Source organism: Dendrobates tinctorius, unplaced genomic scaffold (genome assembly GCF_039654945.1).
Source record: "Dendrobates tinctorius isolate UK_male_01 unplaced genomic scaffold, ASM3965494v1 ptg000158l, whole genome shotgun sequence".
NCBI lineage: Eukaryota > Metazoa > Chordata > Amphibia > Anura > Dendrobatidae > Dendrobates > Dendrobates tinctorius.
In genome coordinates this window covers 6,237,942-6,260,858 of record NW_027361825.1, presented here as the reverse complement: position 1 = coordinate 6,260,858, position 22,917 = coordinate 6,237,942, and the positions used below count along the sequence as shown (strand labels likewise).

Genomic DNA, 22,917 nt, shown 5'->3' with positions numbered 1-22,917 from the left:
GAAGCAGATATCTGTGCGTGCTCAAAGTTTGGCCAGTTTAGGACACTTTTCCTTTTTTTGTCCTGGGTGGCACAGTACTTAGATACAGCAGTGGTTAGCCAAAAAATAAAAAAATTACAGGCCACCATTTTTAGGTGTGGTATTTGCGTGCCAACTGATATCTGTGTGTGCTCAAAGTTTGTCCAGTTTAGGCCAAAACATTGTATTTTTTTTTTTGCAGTCTGTTCACGTACATATTAAATCTGACAAGGCAAAAAACATTTTTACCTAAGGTCCAGATAGGTAAAAGTGTGGTTTTCAAGCACACGTATCACATACAAGTTGCCTCTCAAATGAATGTGTATAATATTCTTGCCCATTTACAATGAGCAAGTGCGAGGCAAGGGATGGGAAGTGGACGTAATGGTGTTGGTGCAGGCCGAGGCCGTGGACAAGCTGAAATTGTCCCACCAAAAACACCCACATCTTCTCGCTGGACCTTAGTGTCCGAAGTCCTAGGGGACCACGGCAAGGCAGCACTATTGAAGCCTGAGCAGTGTGAAAAGGTTGTTGGTTGGATAGCGGATAATACTTCCAGTTATTTATCCACCACCACCAGCACCCTGTCTTCAACACGGTCAAGTCACAGTAGCCGTGAATCTGGACCGCATATTCCTGACCCTGATCCTCCTTCCTCCCACCATGCTGAGAGCCCTGAGACAACTGATCCCACACTCGGACACTCCGAAGAGCTGTTCAGTTTTCCATTTGTATATTCGTGCCTCTCGCCTGGTCCACTTGAAGCGGGGCAACATGATATTCCATGTAGCGATGCACAAATCTTTGAGCAGCCACGGTCACAAGAGGTGGACGATGATGAGACACGATTGCTGGAAAGTAATGAGGAGGACCAGTGTGGGGAAGTGGAAGATGAGGTGGTGGATGATGTAGTAGCAGACTCAACCTGGCAGGAGGACATGCAGAGCAAGGACAGCACACAGGGGGAGGTAGGCGTTGCACCACTTCAGGCAGGAAGAAGCAGTGTGGTAGCTGCAGACAGAAAGCGTGCAACCGTTCCCCATAACACCAACCTGACAGAAGTTGCCAGTCCAACTGTTAGGTCTTCCCAAGTCTGGTTATTTTTTAAAGACTCTGCCGATAACCCCAAACAGGCCATTTGCAACACCTGTCATGCCAGCATCCGCAGCGGTAGCCTAACTACCAGCCTGACCACCACCAGCATGATCAGACACATGGCAGCAAAGCACCCGACTTTGTGGGCCAACCCCAGGCTCCAGGAACAGTGTCTGCGGGTGACACCACTGCTTCTTCCACTGTTGTGCATGCAAGCAAATTCCCTGTCCACGGTGCATGCAAAGATGCCTCCTGCCCTGCACCTGCCTTTGCCCACAGTCAAATAGCACCATCATCAAGCACGTCCACGTCCTTGTCCCAGTGCAGCTTCAGTTGTCCATACCCCAGTCATTGGAATGTAAGCGGAAATGCGCAGCCAACGCCCACAGGCCACAGTACTCAATTCTCATATTTCTCACCTGCTTGTGCTCGAAATGTTGCCTTTTAGGATCGTGGAGACGGAAGCTTTCCGCAACCTGATGGCGGCGGTCGTCCCAAGGTACTCTGTCCCCACTATTTCTCCCGCTGTGCCATCCCGGCATTACACAAGCACGTGTCCCACAACATTACCTGTGCCCTTAACAATGCATTTACTGGGAGAGTAAACCTAACCACAGACACATGGACAAGTGCTTGTGGCCAGGGGTGGTACATTTCGCTGACGGCACACTGGGTTAACATAGTGGAAGCCAGTCAGACCTTGGGATGGAACACGTCATCCCGACGCCAAGGATTGCGGGCCCTACATCAATCAGGGTTGCCCCCACTGTGTACAGCTTCTGCACCTCCTCCTCCTCCTCTTCAGCCTCCATGTCTGAAATGAGGAACATCAGTCACAAGCTGGTTAACACTGCAGCACTGCCAAAGCAAAGCGGCAACAGGCTGTGCTGAAGCTAATTTGCTTAGGTGACAAACCGCACAATGATGAAGAGTTGTTGACAGCTCTGAAAGAGCAGGCAGATGTGTTGCTGACACCGCTGAATGTCCAGCCAGGCATGGTTGTGTGTGACAATGGCAGGAACCTGGTGGCGGCTTTGAGGCGAGACGAACTGATACACATACCATGCCTGGCCCATGTGCTGAACCTCGTTGTTCAACATTTTCTAAAAAGCTATCCGAAGCTGCTGGATCTGCTGGTTAAAGTACGTCACCTGTGTGCACATTTTAGAAAGTCAGCTACAGCTTCAGACGCCCTTTCCGTGCTTCAGCAGAGATTGCTGATTCCGACTCACTGACTGGTGTGTGATGTCACCACGCGTTGGAACTCTACACTGCATATGTTAGAAAGGATTTGTGAGCAGAATCGGGCAGTTGTTGAATACCAGCATCAACAAGGCCGTCATTTTTCAGTTTTGACTCCACACATAAGACCTCAGGAGTGGACATGGATGTCAGACATATGTAGCATCCTCCAAAACTTTGAAGAGTCCACCAAGATGGTGAACGTCGATGACACCAAAATTAGCATCACCATCCCGCTCATCTGCATTCTGAAAAGCTCTCTTTCTCACAATGAAAGAGGAGGTATTGCATGCGGAGCACGAGGACATGGGTCAAGGAACCATACAGGGTGATTAAACACAGTCCAGCCTCGTGTCATCACAACATGGATTGGTTTACAATGAGGAAGAGGAGGAGTAGGAAGAACAGGAGCTACTTTCATGTGCTATAGACGGGACTACAGCCACAACTCTCATACCATCTGTTCAGTGTGGATGGCCTGAGGAGAGGGAAGAAAAGGAGGAGGAGGACACCTTGGTCAGTCGTCCTGTTGGTGAGGACACGGAAGGCTTGCCTGTTACCAGTCTGGCACGCATGTGAAACCGGCCTAATGTGGATTTTCCTGGGCCCATCCAGTATGTGGGTTCAAAGGCTTATTGGGGTGCATATGACTTAGTAGCAGGGCAGGCCTTGCAGTCAATGCAGAAGAAAACAGAATGGGAGTACAAAATGAATAAAGTGAAGTGGATTTTCCTGGGCATATCCAGTACCTGGGTTTAAAGGCATATTGGGGTGCATATGACTTGGTAACAGGGCAGGCCTTGCATTCAATGCAACATTTTTTACTTAAGCCCTCCTTGACATCTCGTGAAAGGGGTATTGGGGTGCGTCGTAATTCTTGGCAGCCCATCCACTCACTGCATAGGCTATAATAGTTTAGGAGACCCACTGTTTAATAATGGCCCTGCAAGAAGATTAATGCCGCCTCATGCCCTGGTAAAAATAGGCTCTGTGACTTTGAGTCCCTCATTCATAAATGAAACAAGATGTGTCTGCTTATGTGTCACACACCACATGGCCAACTAGGGTTGTTAAATGTTACAATGACATTTCCCAGTGAATGCATTTGTATTGGTTGAAAGCAATGTTAAAGTTGAAAAACGCTGCAAAAACGCTGCGTCTGAACATAGCCCAAGTAGGGGAGGAACATATTGGTCTGGGGGTAATTATTTTGCCTTATATACAAGTCAGGATGTACCTTTATATATTTCCAGCAAAATCCGTTTTGGTTTCGGTTTGGTATTTTTTTTGGTGCATCGGTAAAAATGATATGAAACTCTGACAACATTGTTTAAAGCTGTGAACTAGGAGTCAGAAATGCTTCCAGGGACAATCCCCATGATGTCCCCGTGTCATTTAAGCAGTTTCCATCATTTTCAGATGTTTTTAGACCATAAAAGGACCCCCGGAGGGTGAATTGCGGTAAAAATGCTCGGGTCTCCCATAGACTTACATTGGGCTCGTTATTTTGTCTGAGTACCCAAGTATTCCAATTTGCTTGACCTGAGCAATGAGCACTTGAGCATTTTAGTGCTCACCCATTACTACTTAATACTAATATTAACATTTAATACCATATATATTCGAGTATAAGTAGAGGACCTAATTTTACCACCAAAAACTGAAAACTTATTGACTCGAGTTTAAGCCGGGTATGAATTATCCCCTCATTCTAATCCTGGTCTGCATGGCTCCTCCTCCCTATCCTGGTCTGCATGGCTCCTCATCCCTATTCTGGTCTGCATGGCTCCTCATCCATTTCCTGGTCTGCATGTCTCCTCATCCTTATCCTGGTCTGCATGGCTCCTCATCCGTATCCTGGTCTACATGGCTCCTCATTCCTATCTTGGAATGCATAGCTCCTCATTCCTGTCCTGGAATGCATGCCCTCTCATCCCTCCTGGTATACATGGCTCCTCATCCCTATTCTTGTATGCATGGCTCATGATCCCTATCCTGGCCTGCATGGCTCCTCATCCCTTTCCTGGTATGCATGGCTCCTAATCCTCATCCTGGTATGCACGGCCCCCACATCCCCATCCTGGTATGAATGACTTCTCATCTCTATCTTGGTCTGCATGGCTCCTCATCCCTATCCTTGTATGCATGGCTCCTCATCCCTATGTTGGTCTGCATGGCTCCTCATCCCTATCCTGGTCTGCATGGCTCTTCATCCCTATCCTGGTCTGCATGGCTCCTCATCCCTATCCTTGAATGCATGCCCCCTCATCTCTATCCTGGTATACATGGCTCCTCATCCCGATCCCGGTATGCATGGCTCCCTCATCTCCATCCTGGTATGCATGGCTTCTCCTCTCTATCCTGGTCTGCACGGCTCCTCATCCCTATCCTTGTATGCATGGTTCCTCATCCCTATCCTGGTCTGCATGGCTCCTTATCCCTATCCTGGTATGCATGGCTCCTCATCCCCATCCTGGTATGAATGACTTCTCATCTTTATCTTGGTCTGCATGGCTCCTCATCCCTATCTTTTGACTACATTACTATCGACAGGAGATATATTGTAGTTCAGTGGTGTCCACGCTGTGCAGTGATGAGGCAGTGACCCAAGCAAGTCCAAAACAAAACGTGTTTTTATTGTGCAAAAAGAAAAAAGTCACACAGTGCACAGCATGCTGTATCCTCCGGATCGCAGCCGGGAAAATCACATACAGTCCAGAACCGCTGTCGTGAGCGATGGCACCGCCGTGTATGCTGAAGTGCCAGGCTTTAGGCTCCACTGGTTGTGTGTTGCCTCACACAGAAAGCGCTCTGCACAAGCGTCCTGCTTCATATGCTTCCAAGACCAACACTGACACACCCAAAACCCTATACTGCAGGGTTTAAACAGGAATCTGTGGCCATGGCCACTTGTAAGACTTGGCCCTGGAGTGGAGCGACCCGCCCCACTACCATCCTGTAGATTGCTCCAAAAATAAAAGCCCATGCTGGGTTTTTACTGAATAATGCCTTGACCAAATAACCTGATCAGGTCCATGCTCACTTTTATCTCTGCCTTGTGACTCACAGGCGTCCTGCTGTGAACACAAAGCACTCCAGCGGGTCTAATAGGACTCCGTCCTCATCCTGGGGGACACATAGCACCCCTCGCATATAACACCGATCACTGCCTCACATACCCCCCCTTCCTCTGCTCAAACTTGTAGGGTTGAACATTTGTCACCATACAGGGGGCCCGTGAAAGGGCATCCGCATTCCACTGTGATTTCCAAGCTAGATGTTCCACTGAGAAACTGAAGTTTTGTAGGGACAGGAACCACCTGGTGACTCAGGCATTCCTCTCTTTTCCATTTCTGATCCAGACGAATGGTCCATTACCAAACGAAACTGACGTCCAAGCAAATAGTAGCGTAGGGACTCCAAGGCCCATTTAATCGCCAAGCACTCCTTCTCCACTACGCTATAATTTTTCTCTGCCGGGGTCAATTTCCTGCTCAAGTAGGTGACTGGATGCTCATCCCCATTTACCTCTTGTGACAACACAGCTCCTAGGCCTACCTCCAATGCATAGGTTTGGACAATAAAGGTTTTCTTGAAGTCAGGGCTTATGAGGACTGACTGTTCACACAACGCCGACTTCAGAGGCTGGAATGCTTCCTCTGCTTGAGGATTCCATCGGACCATCACCGTCTTCTTACCTTTTGACAGGTCCGTTAGGGGTGCAGATGTCCCAGCAAAATTGAGTATAAACCGGCGGTAGTACCCAATGATAACAAGGAATGCCCTCACCTGTTTGGTACTTAAGGGCTTGGGCCAGTTTTGAATGGCCTCGACTTGTTTACTTGAGGCTTGATAACCCCGCGGCCGATCATGTACCATAAGCACTGGGTGTCCTTGAGTCCTATTGCGCATTTCCTTGGGTTTGCTGTTAACCCCTTGTTTCTGAGAGATTCCAGTACTGCTTGTACCTATGACAGATGGGCATCCCAGCCGGTACTAAAGATGACTATGTCATCCAAATATGCTGACGCGTAATCCCAAATGAGGTGCTAACGCAATGTCCATCAGCCTCTGGAATGTTGCCGCAGCCCCGTGTAACCCAAAAGGCAAGACCACATATTGAAAGCGACTCTCTGGGGCTATAAAAGCGGTCTTTTCTTTTGCTTACTCTGAAATGGGAACCTGCAGCATGGTGAATGACTGGGCCTCCCCCAGTCTCTCAATAAGCTAGTCCACCAGTGGCATGGGATAGAGGTCAAATTTTGACACCTCATTTAAAATCCTGAAGTCATTATATAAGTGCAATGATCCGTCTGGTTTTGGAATTAGGACATTGGGTCTGGCCCACTCACTTTCGGACTCCTCAATAACTCTCAACTGGAGCATTTGCTTCACCTCGGCCGCGAGGGCTTGCCTTCGGGCTTCTGGCACTCGGTACGGTTTCATCCGTACCCTTACCTGGGGCTCGGTGATTATATAATGTTGTATCACAGAGGTCTGTCCCGGCAGCTCTGAAAATACGTCTGTATTCTGCTGCACCAGGGCCCAAGCCTCCCGTCGCTGCTGTTTGGTGAGAGCATCATTTATCTTAACCTGATTCCATGCTGTGTCCTTGGCAAGGGCCAGAGGGACCCCCGTTGGTACGACCGGAGTTACCTCCATGACAAAACATTCCTGGTCCTTCCAGGTCTTTAGCAGGTTTATGTGGTACAGTTGCTCAGGTTTCCTTTTCCCGGGCTGGTACACCTTATAATTCACTTCGCCTACTTTCCCCCGTATCCCAAATGGCCCCTACCACTTGGCCACTAGCTTACTCTCTGGGGTGGGCAAGAGAACCACCACACGATCCCCTTCCTTAAAGGTCCTGACTGCGGCCCTTTTATTATACATGCAGCTTTGAGCGGCCTGGGCATCCAACAGATGCTCTTTTACTATGGGTCACATGGCCGGAATCCGATCCTGCATACTTGCCACATACTCGATGACACTCTTTTGTGGAGTGGGCTCCTGTTCCCACGTCTCCTTGGCTACATCCAGCAGTCCCCTTGGGTGCCTGCCATACCAGAGCTCAAATGGGGAGAACCCCGTGGCCGCCTGCGGTACCTTGCGGATGGCGAACATTAGATAGAGCAGTAAAATGTCCTAATCCCTCCCATTCTTGGTGAACACCTTTTTGAGCATGGCCTTGAGGGTCTTATTAAACCTCTCCACCAACCCGTCAGATTGTGGATGGTACACCGACGTACGTAGCTGTTTAATGTGGAGCAACTTAAATAGCTCCCTGGTCACCTTAGACATAAAAGGAGTTTCCTGATCTGTCAAAATCTCCTTAGGTAGCTCAAGGTGACAAAACATGGCAAATAGTTCATGGGCCGAGGTGTGGTGGAGTGGTATTGCCTCTGGATACTGGGTGGCGTAGTCTATGACTACCAATATGTGTTGGTGACCCCAGGCGGATTTTACTATTTGCCCTACCACATCCATCGCAATCCGCTCAAATGGTACCTCTATAATGGGCAGAGGCACCAATGGACTCCGGTAGTTCGTGGTGGGTGAGGTCAGCTGGCATTTCGGACACGTCTCACAGTACCTCTGGACCTCAGAGTAGATACCTGGCCAGAAAATATACTGTAGTATGCGCTTCTGCATCCTTTTAGCTCCCAAATGCCCTCCCATCATTTGAGCGTCGAGCACCACCCGATGGTAGGACTGGGGCACTACCAATTGTTCTACCACCTCACCCCGGATTTTATCAACCTTGTACAGTAACTCCTGGTTGATCACCATCCGTGGAAACTCCGTCTCTGCACCGGGTTAGGGTTACTGAGCCACTCCATTTACCTCGATTACTCTTTCCCGTGCCCATGTCAAAGTGGGATCCTGGAGCTGAGCTGTCCCAAACTGGGATCTTCAGGTTCGGCGCCCAGAATACCATGTCCCTGAGAGGGTTAACCCTGATCTCCCACAGGGACCAGAACAGGGGTAAGTCTCTTCCCAATACAGTCCCATATGGAAGAGTCTTTACCATTTCCACCACATGTTTTATTTCTCCACACGAGGTGGAGAACGTGACCTCCGCGGTCGAGTACTCTCGAAGGTCCCCATATATGTACACTACCCCCACCTTCCATCCATTAGGACTATCCCCAGCAACCAGGGACCCGTGTACCAGAGTCACCAAGCTCCCCGAGTCCAAGAGAGCGTCTGTCTGGTATCCATTAATGAGTACCTTGCACAGCTGACGTTCGGTACTGGCAGGGTCTGTAGTGGCAGTGCAGCCTGGTTGGGCATACAATGATACCCAGCGGGTATACCTGCAGTTCATGGGTTCTGTTGGTAGGGGACAGTTGGCAACCACATGTGCGGGCCCTTAGCATTGCCAACACTTAACAACTTTGGCACGAGGGAACCTTGGGGATAATTTAGGGGGCAAGGGTCTGTTGTCACTCTCCTTCCGAGATATCCCCTCGGTACGGGCATGATCCATATTGGCCCCAGGGGAGTGTAGGAGACTTTCGCCAGGCTCCTAGGCTGGTGGGGTCTTACGTGACAGCCGCAGTGGAGCAGTATCCCGTAGAAAGTCCTGAGTGGATGTATACTGCTCTATCAGTCCTAATACCTAGTCCAGAGTGTCCGGGTCACCATGCCCCACCCAATACTGTATGGCAGCTGGCAGAGCCCTCACCAGCCTGTCGACCACCACCCTCTCCACCATCTGAAGTGGGGTAAAAGTCTCAGGTTGGAGCCACCGTTTCACAAGCTGCAGCAAGTCAAAAACCTGAGACCGGGCAGGCTGGTCTTGAACAAAAACTCACGAAAACACCCATTGGGCTCTCACGTAGGTATTAACCCCTAGTTGGGCAAGAATTTCACCTTTTAGCTTGGTGTAGTCCTGGGCGTCTCCCCAACTGAGGTCAACATCACGAAGCAATCACTGACCTCAGGGAGACCAGTCAAAGAAAACACTGCGGCAGCCGGCAAAGGCGCTCAATCAGTGAAATTCTAGGTGCAATGCTCCCTGGGAAATACGAATGGCTAGGTGTTAGCAATGCCTAGTAGACCAACATGACGAAACAATCACTGACCTCAGGGAGACCAGTCAAAGAAAACACTGCGGCAGCTGGCAAAGGCGCTCAATCAGTGAAATCCTAGGTGCAATGCTCCCTGGGAAATACGAATTGGCTAGGTGGGAGCAATGTCTAGTAGACCAACATCACGAAACAATCACTGACCTCATTGAGACCAGTCAAAGAAAACACTGCAGCAGCCGGCAAAGGCGCTCAATCAGTGAAATCCTAGGTGCAATGCTCCCTGGGAAATACGAATCTGGCTAGGTGGGAGCAATGCCTAGTAGACATTGCTCCCACCTAGCCAGAATCCTACTTCACACTGATGAGGGGCAACACCCCAAAACAGCTGTCTGTGGATGGATACCTGGCCTTGGTATTTCCCTTGTCATATCTGTAAACTCGTAAAGAGCTGGATATTGACTTAAAGGGCCACTTAATATGGTGGTAATGGTGGTTTCCGAATGGAGCCACCCCTTGGCTGGGTTCTTCCCTGGAGGAAGATCTGGCTAGTCCCATGTTTGAGACTTTTAAATGAGGCTCCACGGACTTTATTTGCATATTTGACTGAGGTCAAGGCAGGCCTTTAGTGCATCACCCTTCAAGAATGGAACTACCACTTCTGCCCACTGTGACGTTGGCAGGTTCTCCTGCTCTGCCGTGTGCTCATAGATGGTGAGGAAGGCTTCCATGTCATCTTCATGACTCAAATTCCTTAAGCGGAGCGGACCTTGTCTCGGACATTGCGATGTTCCGGGGTCGGTGCTGGAGGTGCCTCACGCAGTGCTGCAATTTGCTGCAGCAACAGGTTATTAGTTTGTTGCTGTTGTTGCTGTGTGAGGACCAGCTGCCTCAGGATCTCCTCCATTTTGTCCGCAGGCCTGGGTTGCAATGTGGCAGGCCTAGTGACAGACATGCAACTGGCGCTGGGGTATGCCTCAATTCACACTGCCCGCATTCTCCACCATATGTAGTGCAGAGGTGTCCACGCTGTGCAGTGATGAGGCAGTGACTCAAGCAAGTCCAAAACAAAATGTGTTTTAATGTCCAAAAAGAAAAAAACTCGCAGCCGGGAAAATCACATACAGTCCAGGACCGTTGTCGTGAGCGATGGCACTGCAGTGTACGCTGAGGTGCCAGGCTTTAGGCTCCGCTGGCTTTGTGTTGCCTCACACAGAAAGTGCTCTGCACAAGCCTTCTGTTCGGTCTGCTTCCAAGACCAACACTGACACACCCAAAACCCTATACTGCAGGGTTTAACCCCTTCACCCCCAAGGGTGGTTTGCACGTTCATGACCGGGCCAATTTTTACAATTTTCACCACTGTCCCTTTATGAGGTAATAACTCTGAAACACTTCCATGGATCCCGGTGATTCTGACATTGTTTTCTCGTGACATATTGTACTTCATGTTAGTGGTAAAATTTATTTCATATAACTTACGTTTATTTGTGAAAAAAACGGAAATTTAGCGAAAATTTTGAAAATTTTGCAATTTTCCAACTTTGAATTTTTATGCCCTTAAATCACAGAGATACGGCACACAAAAAACATAATAAGTAACATTTCACACATGTTTACTTTACATCAGCACAATTTTGGAACCAAAATTTTTTTTGTTAGGAAGTTATAAGGGTTAAAAGTTGACCAGCGATTTCTCATTTTTACAACACCATTTTATTTTTACGGACCACATCACATTTGAAGCCACTTTGAGGGGTCTATATGATAGAAAATACCCAAAAGTGACACCATTCTAAAAACTGCACCCCTCAAGGTGCTCAAAACCACATTCAAGAAGTTTATTAACCCTTCAGGTGCTTCACAGGAATTTTTTGAATATTTAAAAAAAAATGAACATTTAACTTTTCTTCACAAGAAAAATAATTCAGGTTCAATTTTTTTTATTTTACCAAGGGTAAAAGGAGAAATTGGACTGGAAAAGTTATTGTGCAATTTGTCCTGAGTACGCCGATACCTGATATGTGGGGGGGAACCACTGTTTTGGCGCATGGCAGAGCTCAGAAGGGAAGGAGCGCCGTTTGACTTTTTCAATGCAAAATTGGCTTGAATTCTGATCGGACGCCATGTCACGTTTGGAGAGCCCCTGATGTACCTAAACAGTGGAAACCCCCCACAAGTTACCCCATTTTGGAAACTAGACCCCCCAAGGAACTTATCTAGATATGTGGTGAGAACTTTGAACCCACAAGAGCTTCACAGAAGTTTATAACGTACAGCGGTACAATTTAAAAAATCATATTTTTTCCACAAAAATGATCTTTTCACCCCCAATTTTTATTTTCCCAAGGGTAACAGGACCCTAAAAGTTATTGTGCAATTTGTCCTGAGTATGCTGATACCCCATATGTGGGTGTAAACGACTATTTGGGCGCATGGCAGAGCTTGGAAGGGAAGCAGCGCCATTTGACTTTTTTGGCTGGAAATGAGATTGGACACCATGTCGCGTTTGGAAAGCCCCTGATGTACCAAAACAGTGGAAACCCCCCACCAATGACACCATTTTGGAAACTAGACCCCCCAAGGAACTTATCTAGATGTTTGGTGAGAACTTTGAACCCCCAAGGGCTTCACAGACGTTTATAACGTACAGCCGTACAATTATAAAATCATATTTTTTCCACAAAAATTATCTTTTCACCCTCAATTCTTACTGTCCCAAGGGTAACAGGACCCTAAACGTTATTGTGCAATTTGTCCTGAGTACGCTGATACCCCATATGTGGGGGTAAACCACTATTTGGGCGCATGGCAGAGCTCAGAAGGGAAGCAGCGCCATTTGACTTTTTTGGCTGGAATTGAGATCGGACACCATGTCGCGTTTGGAAAGCCCCTGATGTACCTAAACAGTGGAATCCCCCCACAATTGACCCCATTTTGGAAACTAGACCCCCTAAGGAACTTATCTAGATGTGTGGTGAGCACTTTGACCTCCCCCAGTGCTTCACAGAAGTTTATAACGCCCGGGCGTGAAAATAAAAAAATCGTATTTTTTCCACAAACATGATCATTTAGTCCCCAATTTTTTTATTTTCCCAAGGGTACCAGGAGAAAATGGACCCCAAAGGTTGTTGTCCAATTTGTCCTGATACCCTGTACACTGATACCCCATATATGGGAGAAAACTACTGTATGGGCACACGTCGGGGCTCGGAAGGGAAGTAGTGACGTTTTGGAATGCAGACTTTGATGGAATGGTCTGCGGGTGTCATGTTGCCTTTGGAGAGCCCCTGATGTACCTAAACAGTGGAAACCCCCCACAAATGACACCATTTTGGAAACTAGACCCCATAAGGAACTTATCTAGATGTGTGGTGAGCACTTTGAACCCCCAAGGGCTTCACAGAAGTTTATAATGCCCAGGCGTGAAAATAAAAAAATCGTATTTTTTCCACAAATATTTTTTTTTTTTTTTTAAATTTATTTAGCGATTTTTAAAAAATTATTTTAACACTTTTTTTTTAACTTTATTAGGTTGTCCCAGGGGGGACATCACTGTCCTGTGACAGATCGCTGATCTGTCACATCACAGAGCACTGTGACAGATCAGCAATCTGTCACAGGCAGTGTGCAGGTTTCCTCCTTGCCTGCGCTTTGCAGCCACTGAGGAAGCCAGCTCCCTCCAGGCCCCCGAAGGTCCCCATTGCCATCTTGGACCCGGGGACCTGCAGGGAAAGAGCCCCCCGCAGCAGCGCTGCACATTACGCTGCTGTGGGGGGCTCAGGGAAGCACGGAGGGAGCCCCCTCCCTGCCAATGCTTCCCTTTAACCCCTGGTACACCGCAATCATGTTTGATCGCGGTGTGCAAGGGGTTAACGTGTCGGGGTGGTCTGTGATAATCAGCTGACACCCGGCCGCGATCAGCGGCGCTCACCACGTGGGCGCCGCTGATCGCCCTAGAGATACTATCCCGTCCATGGGCATAGGGGCCCGGGTCCCATGGACGGGATAGTATGTCTAATGTCAGAAAGGGGTTAAACAGGAATCTGTGGCCATGGCAAGACCCGGCCCTTGAGTGGAGCGACCCTCCCCACTACCATCCTCTAGACTGCTCCAAAAATAAAAGCCCATGCTTGGTTTTTACTGAATAATGCCTTGGCCAAATAACCTGATCAGGTCCATGCTCACTTTTATCTCTGCCTTGTGACTCACAGGCATCCTGCTGTGAACACAAGGCACTCCAGCGAATCTAATAGGACACATAGCGACCCTCGCATTTGACCCCAGTCACTGCCTCACAATATACATATATATATATATATATATATATATATATAGTGCCTTGCGAAAGTATTATGAGCCCTGGAACTTTTCAACCTTTTCCCAAATCTCATGCTTCAAACATAAAGATACCAAATGTAAATTTTAGGTGAAGAATCAACAACAAGTGGGACACAATTGTGAAGTTGAACGAAATTTATTGGTTATTTGAAATTTTTGTGGAAAGTAAGATACTGAAAAGTGGGGCGTGCAATATTATTTGGCCCCTTTACTTTCAGTGCAGCAAATTCACTCCAGAAGTTCATTGTGGATCTCTGAATGATCCAATGTTGTCCCAAATGACTAATGATGATAAATATAATCCACCTGTGTGTAATCGTCTCCATATACATGCACCTGCTCTGCGATAGTCTCAGGGTTCTGTTTGAAGCACAGAGAGCATCATGAAGACCAAGGAACACAACAGGCAGGTCCGTGATACTGTTGTGGAGAAGTTTAAAGCTGGATTTGGATACCAAATGATTTCCAAAACTTTAAACATCCCAAGGAGCACTGTGCAAGCGATCATATTGAAATGGAAGGAGTATCATACCACTGCAAATCTACCAAGACCCGGCCGTCCCTCTAAACTTTCATCTCAAACAAGGAGAAGACTGATCAGAGATGCAGCCAAGAGGCCCATGATCACTCTGGATGAACTTCAGAGATCTACAGCTGAGGTAGGATAGTCTGTCCATAGGACAACAATCAGTCGTACACTGCACAAATCTGGCCTTTATGAAAGAGTGGCAAGAAGAAAGCCATTTCTCAAAGATATCCATAAAAAGTGTTATTTAAAGTTTGCAACAAGCCACCTGGGAGACACACCAAACATGTGGAAGAAGGTGCTCTGGTCAGATGAAACCAAAATCAAACTTTTGGCAACAATGCCAAACGATATGCTTGGCGTTAAGGCAGCATATCTCATCACCCTGAACACACCATCCCCACTGTCAAACATAATGGTGGCAGCATCATGGTTTGGGCCTGGTTTTCTTCAGCAGGGACAGGGAAGATGGTTAAAATTGATGGCAAGATGGATGGAGCCAAATACAGGACCATTCTTGAAGAAAACCTGTTGGAGTCTGCAAAAGACCGGAGACTGGGACGGAGATTTGTCTTCCAACAAGACAATGATCCCAAACATAAAGCAAAATCTACAATGGAATGGTTCACAAATAAACGCATCCAGTTTCTAGAATGGCCAAGTCAAAGTCCAGACCTGAATCCAATCGAGAATCTGTGGAAAGAGCTGAAAACTGCTGTTCAGAAATGATCTCCATCAAATCTCACTGAGCTCGAGCTGTCTGCCAAGGAGGAATGGGCAAGAATTTCAGTCACTCGATGTACAAAACTGATAGAGACATACCCCAAGTGACTGCAGCTGTAATCGCAGAAAAAGTGGTGCAACAAAGTATTAAGTTAAAGGGGCCGAATAATATTGCACGCCCCACTTTTCAGTTTTTGACTTTCCACAAAAATTTTAAATCTAATATATAAAGCTCAAAGTGTGTATGTATGTATGTATGTGTGTGTATGTGTGTGTGTGTGTGTGTGTGTGTATGTCCAGAATAGGCATCCGCACCGTCGCAACTACAGCCACAAAATTTGGCACAGTCACACGTCTGGACCCCGAGAGCGTCCTAAGCTATGTTGTGAGGTGAAATTTTAACCCCGCGCGTTCCAATTCACCAAACAATTTTACCCCTATCTACATACTGGGGAAAAAGTGTGTGCGCGTCAAAGAACAGTGTGTAGCCATTATTAACTCAGTTTTTGGCTTGTGAATGTAACATAAGTTACCATGGAATAACCCAGAGGCTATGTGTGGGCTCATACTAGTAACATAGTAGAATAGTTAGCAAGGTTCAAAAAGACATTTATCCATCCAGTTCAGCCTATATTCTGTCAGAATAAATCCCCAGATCTACGTCCTTTTAACGAACCTAATCACTGTAAGATACAATATTGTTATGCTCCAGGCAAGGAATTCCAGATTCTCGCTGCCCTAACAGTAAAGAATCCTCTTCTATGTTGGTAGAAAAACCTTCTCTCCTCCAGACGCAGAGAATGCCCCCTTGTGACTATCATTATTCCTTGGTATAAATAGATCCTCGGAGAGATATTTGTATTGTCCCCTTATAAACTTATACATGGTTATTAGATCGCCCCTCAGTCGTCTTTTTTCTAGACTAAATAATCCTAATTTTGCTAATCTCTCTGGGTATTGTAGTTCCCCCATCCCATTTATTAATTTTGTTGCCCTCCTTTGTACTTGCTCTAGTTCCATTATATCCTTTCTGAGCACCGTGGAAAAAGATGCAGAAACCTGATTTGTAACTTAGACCATTATGATCTTAATGGCAGCATCCTATACAGCGTGCATTGCAGGGGTGGGGAACCTCAGGCCAGCAGGTCATTTACTGCCCTCAATTACCTTTTCTACTGCCCCCAGACACATGCCCCAGGACTGCAGCGATTGGGTTGGCATTTGTATTTTAGCAGCCAACTCCTTGTTAACTTCTTCTTGCTGTGTGAGCACAGGCACGCAGTGCTCACTACTGAACGCTGGGGCGTGTGGAGTGAAGATTACGTCCAGACACCAGTGCCAGTATCTGGATGTACTAAATGGGTGGAGTTAGCGCACAATTTGTACGGCCCCGGAGGGATGGTATAAATATCCAAATGACCCTTGGCAGAAAAGATGCTCTAATGCGCAGACACCCCTATAATTAGGTTATATTGTCACTGATATAGAGAAATGTTGACAGAAGTGAATTCAGCAGCATGTGGCGTTATGAATGCAGCTCTGGATGAGAGTTCACGATAATAAATGGTTGCTATTTTCTGTATTAAATGTCAATACAAAGTTACTTTCATTAATAAAAGGTTAATTATTGATAGCTTTCATCATGTTTCATTCTCTTGGTGTGTGAAAAAATACCCAAGAGAATCTATACCTGAAAAAGTATCTATAAATAAGTGCCCCCTAATTACCACCAAGTTTTTTTTTCTTATGCCAACTTGGGATTAATTACCACATACTAAATGGTATATTTATCAGGAGTGGTGTACGCCAAGATCACAAGAAGCGCCTCATGGCAGCCCCACGTAAGTACAACACGATAATCCTAGACCTAAACAATGTAGAAAAATGTGATGCCACCACTGTACTTTTTTGCAGAAATAGTCCTGATTAGTGTATGGGTTTAGAAAGAAGGACTTTTTTCCCCATAAGAAGCTTCTCCATTGACTAAGTCCTTTATCCATGGGTTGTGTTTGGTATAGTACTCAACTCCATGTAAGTGAATGAGACTGGAGTGTAATCGCAGATGAACCCAATGAACAAGGGTTGGGCTTTTTGGGTAAAAACAAATGATTGATTTCCATTGGTGGGCCACTCGCTGTCATCTACTAGACATTGTCAGGGGCGCAATTAGAGTAGGTTCAGGAATTGGCCCTAGAGTATAGGGAACCCTGACCAAATAATTCCCAATGGTCTATAGAGGAAGACCAATACTATTATAGACCCATGATAAATGGAACCCTTTTGGAGATTTGGCACACATGTTTTTAGTTACACCACTGGTCATCAGGCAATCTAGTATAAAATATGAGATTGTTCTACACTCCAATAAACCAATGAGTTTTTATAGGTAGCTTCAGAGCCTCTGTTCTGCCATATAACATTTGGTTTGAGGGCAGCAGAGTGATAGCAAGGTCAAAGCATCAGAGTGGCTCAGTGGCTAGAACTTACTTCAAAGTATGACGGCTCAGTAATAAGAATTGTCATGGAGAGCATTGGCACTTGGATTCTGGCAGTCATGTGGATGTATGCTTCACAGCAGTTTTATTTGGGACTGCTTCCGACACTACATCTATTGGAAGACCTGGGTTAGTAACTAAGTCTCGTTTAGTTATCTTTACCTAAAGTGTCGGACTGGGGTGCCAAGGGCCCACCAATAACATCAGCTTCACGGTCCCACTTATCAGCTACTTGCAAATATGACTTTATCCTCATTCACAAATTTCTATAGCAATAAATTGGGTTGATTATTAAATGAATAAGATGCCGCCTTTGTCTGTATATGGTGAATGAAGTGTATTGTGCCAAGTACTGCTCATATAAAAGGATGGTGGCCCACTCCTGCACAGGGGACCATCGGAGGATTCTCCTATTGTCCTGTGGGCCAGTCCAAGCCTGACCTCAGCTTATGCAGTTACTCCTTCCTTTACTTACCCTCCTCGAGCGTCTGAATTATATTCAGAATCTATGTGAATTCTGGTTTGGGCTTTGAATTCATTTTTAGGAATAATCCTAGGTCTAAAATAATTTTGAGAACCGGTTTCAGGTCTAAATTAATTTTATGTACTAAACTAATTTCGCTGTCTGGTATGAGGCATGAATTTGATTTCAGCCCACGGAATGGGGTCTGAATTTATTTTGGGGTTTAAATGTTTCAAAAAACAAACAAAAACAATAATAAACAAGAAGTGCCGCAGCAGCCTGGTAAGTCATTGCTGGTATAAACTTCAATGTGTTGTGGAGGTGTTATTCTTAATAATGCCTCCTCTGTAATAAAGCATGTGATGGAATTTACATGGAGTTTTTTTACTAATGGATTTATATAAGTAATACCTCTACCTGTAGATTCCTTCATTTAAAATCAAAAGCATGTAAAGTTAACCTCCATAATGTGCTATGGGAGCCATATTACAGTCGTACTTACAGGAAAGTTTGTATTTACAAGAAAAATATGGAAAGCAAAAAAATGACAATTAATAGTATAAAGTGGTATAAAAAAATGCAAAATTTATTTATTTATTGAATAAAGTACAGATCCAGGACAGAGGGAATAGGAGGCAGGCACATGTGTGGGGAAAATTGTGAGAAAGGGGCGCACAAGCTAGGAGCAATTACAATTGTATGTAATGTAAGACAGCGCTCACTGAATGTGTTGGGGGACACTCACTTGGCAATGGAATTAATGCACACAGGAACGGTTTCTCACTCAATCAGACCAACCTGTTTATTTAAGCATGGCATAAACTGGATAGACTAGAGTCCGTTTCGTTACATCCACAAACATAACAGGACACAAGTCTGTTCACAAAGCAGATACACCTCTCTGCCTTTTGCAACCCCCTTGTCTGAGGTTGCCATCTTGGAGCCCCACTTCACATGCTGACTTCTTGTCAGTCCTGGCTTCCAGGGAAGCTGCCTAACTGGAATCACTGTCCCGGACGATGACTTGCTCCACAGGCCAAACCTGACAGTTCCAGACCCTCAGAAGGACCGTAGCTTCACCCAATGCAGCAGTCGTCACAGACTCTGCAGGTACATGGCCTCACCATGTGCTATCCAGAAAGTCTGTCTTCTTGCAGGACCTTCCAACACAGAGACCGTGACCAAACCACAGTCTCATTATAGCACATGAGACACACCCCTAGATGGGAGGTAGGTGGTTGGCCAGTCAGACCTGCCCAGCTCTCCGGCTAACCCTGTAAGCCCAGCCCCTTATAAGATAAATAAGGCTCGTGGAACTACAGGTCCCAGAGCAGCATTTCAGGCTTACAGCGCAGAGGACCTCCTCCTCTGCAATACATACCGGCAATTCACCACAATGCTGGTCACTGTCTCACAGTAAATATATATCTTATACTTCATATCATGTAAGTTGACGTATAATATTATTACTATGTTGTTCCAGAAATCCAGCCAGTGTGCCAAAAAATGCCCCCTGATGAAGGCTGGTCCGAAACGAGCATCAGGGCAGACACGCAAGTATTGGGATCTCCTTGTAATTTGCATATTTACCCTGTATTGCCTGGTACATTTTTCCTAGGCATATATGAGCAACTTTATGTGTAGCCTTGACAAACTATTGATACACTGGCAGGATTTCTGGAATAATATATTAATACTATTATACGTCATCTACAATGATATGAAGTGTAAGATATATATTTACATACAATTGTAAATACTCCTATCTTGTGCGCCCCTTTCTCACAGTGTTCTCTACACATGTGCCTGCCTCCTATTTCCTCTGTCATGGATTTTTTGCATTTTATTCAATAAATACATTTTGCGTTTTTTGAATACCACTTTGTACTATTAATCTTCGTTTTTTTGCTTTCCCTATATATCTCTTGACGAATGGTCCATTCTAGGCCTTACAAATATCTGCATAATGGACACGTCATAATATTTATCTGATTAATATATACATTGATTTTGATCATGTCATCTTTTCTATGAGTCATTTCTATTATATGAAAAATGTACACAGGTAAGACTTTGTTTTTTGTCATAAATGGGTGGTGACAGGAGAGCAGGCCAAACTGAATCTTTGCACCAGGGCCTATGAGCCAATAGCCATGCTTCTAGATTTGGGGTTTTAGCTAAAGAAAGCAACAAAGGTTTACACTTTCTCAACAGGTTCTTCATTTTTCAAAAATGAAAAATGAAAAAAGCATACAGCGAATGGGAGGAATAGGACTAAGCAACAGCACATGTGAAAAAGACTTGGGTATACTAATAGATCATAGACTGCACATGAGTCAACAGTGTGATGCAGCAGCAAAAATGGCAAATACAATTCTAGGATGTATTAACAGAAGCATACAGTCTAGATCACGTGAAGTCATTATTTCCCTCTACTCCTCCTTGGTCAGGCCTCATCTGGAATACTGTGTCCAGTTTTGGGCACCACATTTTAAAAAAGACATCAACAAACTGGAGCAAGTTCAGAAAAGAGCGACCAGAATGGTGACCGGTCTGCAAACCATGTCCTATGAGAGGAACGGTTACAGGATTTGGGAATGTTTAGCTTGCAAAAAATAAGACTGAGAAGAGACTTAATAGCTGTCTACAAATATCTCAAGGGCTGTCACATTGTAGAAGGATCATCTTTAGTCTCATTTGCACAAGGAAAAACTAGAATCAATGGGATGAAGCTGAAAGGAAGAAGATATAGATTAGATATTAGAAAAAACGTTCTGACAGTGAGGGTGATCAATGAGTGGAACAGGCTGCCACGAGAGGTGGTGAGTTCTCCTGCAATGGAAGTCTTCAAACAGAGGCTGGACAGACATCTGACTGGGATGATTTAGTGAATCCTGCTTTGAGCAGGACCAGATGACCCAGGAGGTCCCTTCCAACTCCACATGATTCATGTGGTTTTTTTCCAGGTTCTTTATTTTCTTTGCATACTCCAAAAAAATCCTCAGAATAATTGGCTTCCTATGAAATTATGTCCATTTTAGGATCTTTCTTTATTTTCTTAAAATCCAAAAAGTTGAAAAGTCAGATAACTTTAACACTGTCAGATGCGGAAAGTCCAAAAGTGACCCTGTACTCATTAATAGTCCCTTTAGTCCCTCTATGTACAGAAGGTGATACTGATCCACTTCACTCTCTGATGGGACCGGACAGTGCGGAACTCAGATCGGTTTTCCAGCCACAGAGGTAAGGGGGCATTGGAACGGGATTGAGCTGGGGTCTCATTCCTATGAAACTAGATGAAGCTTGTGTTTGCTTCTGACATAGGGGAAATTAGATTTGAACCCTGTTAGAAACAAGGATTGATGTACGTGCTGACAACTATTTTTCTGCACTGCGGAATACGTTGGCAATATAATAAATAAGGTGTTTAAAATGCCTAATTTTTAAATTAATGATCATTTATATTAATTTTCTTTTTTTTTTTTTCCTTTTCAGTGCACAGTTGTTGGCAAGATTCTGTGAAGCAATAAAAAACTAGGGGGAGAAAATTTACACTTTGGATATCTTTAAAAAAAAAATTGGGGGATCACTCCCATGGGACCTTCACCCTGTATTAATTTAACCTCTCCAAACATCAAGGCATGACTCATGGTGTTTTACTCACGTGCTTCCCTGATGACTGGCCATGATGCACGCCAATCAAACATCAATTAAATATTTCATCATTAAGGGGATAACGGATGACCCTCAACTTCAACTTCCGATCTTCCTACTTGTTCTCCTGATTTATCTCTTTACCTTATGTGCTAACTCGACCATTATCATTGTTTGCCAGGAACCTCGGCTCCATACTCCCATGTACTTCTTCCTGGGCAACTTGTTCATGCTGGACATCATTTGTTCCACCATTACGTTACATGAGATCCTCATACAGTTCATTACTGGTGATAAAACTGTTTCATTTGCTGCTTGCATGGCACAGATGCATATGTTCGGCTCTTTAGGTAGTGTTAACCTGTTGATATTGACGGCTATGGGCTATGATCGCTATGTGGCCATCTGTAAGCCTTTACAGTATCATATGGTTATGAATACTGCGATATGTGCAAAAATGGCCACTACCTGTTGGGTTTTGGGGTCTCTACAAATCATTCCTTTCACGGTTATCGTTAGTGGCTTTACTTGCTATACCTCCATTGAGATCAACCACTTTTTTTGCGACATTGTCCCGTTCATGAAAATTTCATGTAACGACACTTCCATTCTTGAGATCCTCTTCTTCATTGAGGGGCTTCTTACCATGATTCTAATACCATTCCTCCTAACGTTTTTGTCTTATATATTTATAATACATGCCATACTGAGAATACGTACCAGCTCTGGGAAACTGAAGGCCTTCTACACGTGTTCCTCACACCTCACAGTGGTCATATTACTATATATGACACTGTTCAGTCAATATCTGACCCCAAACCTAAGTAGTACTCTGGAGGCCAAGAAACTTTTTGCACTTTTTAACACAGCCGCAATTCCTCTCCTAAATCCAGTCATCTACAGCCTTAAAAATAAAGATGTTAAAAGAGGTCTAAAAAGGATTCTATGTCAGGGGAACCCATGTAAATAGCAGTGTTACTTAGGTTGTCCATCATGTCTACCAAGTTCAACTTTTCTCAAACTTAGACATTTGATCCGCAAGTAGGATAACTTCCTGTGGTTTACCTGTCATCAATTTCAGCAAACAAGAAACACAACCTTTGCTCTCTGTGAAGGCATGATAGCTCAATTAATATACTCACTGGTGCTATTCCTCCTGGATGAGAATTGATTCTTGAAAATAAGACCATGTTTCCCTATATTAAGTGAAGTCAGAACAAAGGACTTATCAAACAGCTATCATAACATTTGAAATCTGGGCTACTGACTAAACCACATGGATTTTGAAGACTGCAATGGCCAGTTAAACTAACAAAGTTATTTTTCTTCTTT

At 45.2% G+C, this 22,917-nt stretch overlaps 1 protein-coding gene across 1 annotated transcript; it reads left to right on the top strand.

Moving 5' to 3' along the window:
- Positions 1-20,880: 20,880 nt before the first annotated feature.
- On the top strand, positions 20,881-22,555 carry LOC141052177 (olfactory receptor 1N1-like). Its single transcript, XM_073549401.1, has 2 exons — positions 20,881-20,905; positions 21,615-22,555. The coding sequence occupies exons 1-2, from the start codon at positions 20,881-20,883 to the stop codon at positions 22,553-22,555; spliced, it is 966 nt and encodes a 321-aa protein (XP_073405502.1).
- The last annotated feature ends 362 nt before the right edge of the window (positions 22,556-22,917 follow it).

Excerpts from the sequence above, each read along its gene's own strand:
- LOC141052177 (XM_073549401.1), top strand. The coding sequence starts at position 20,881 with ATGTGGTTTTTTTCCAGGTTCTTTA. Across the intron at positions 20,906-21,614 it reads GTTTTTTTCCAGGTTCTTTA|CCATGATGCACGCCAATCAA; the intron begins TTTTCTTTGCAT and ends CCTGATGACTGG.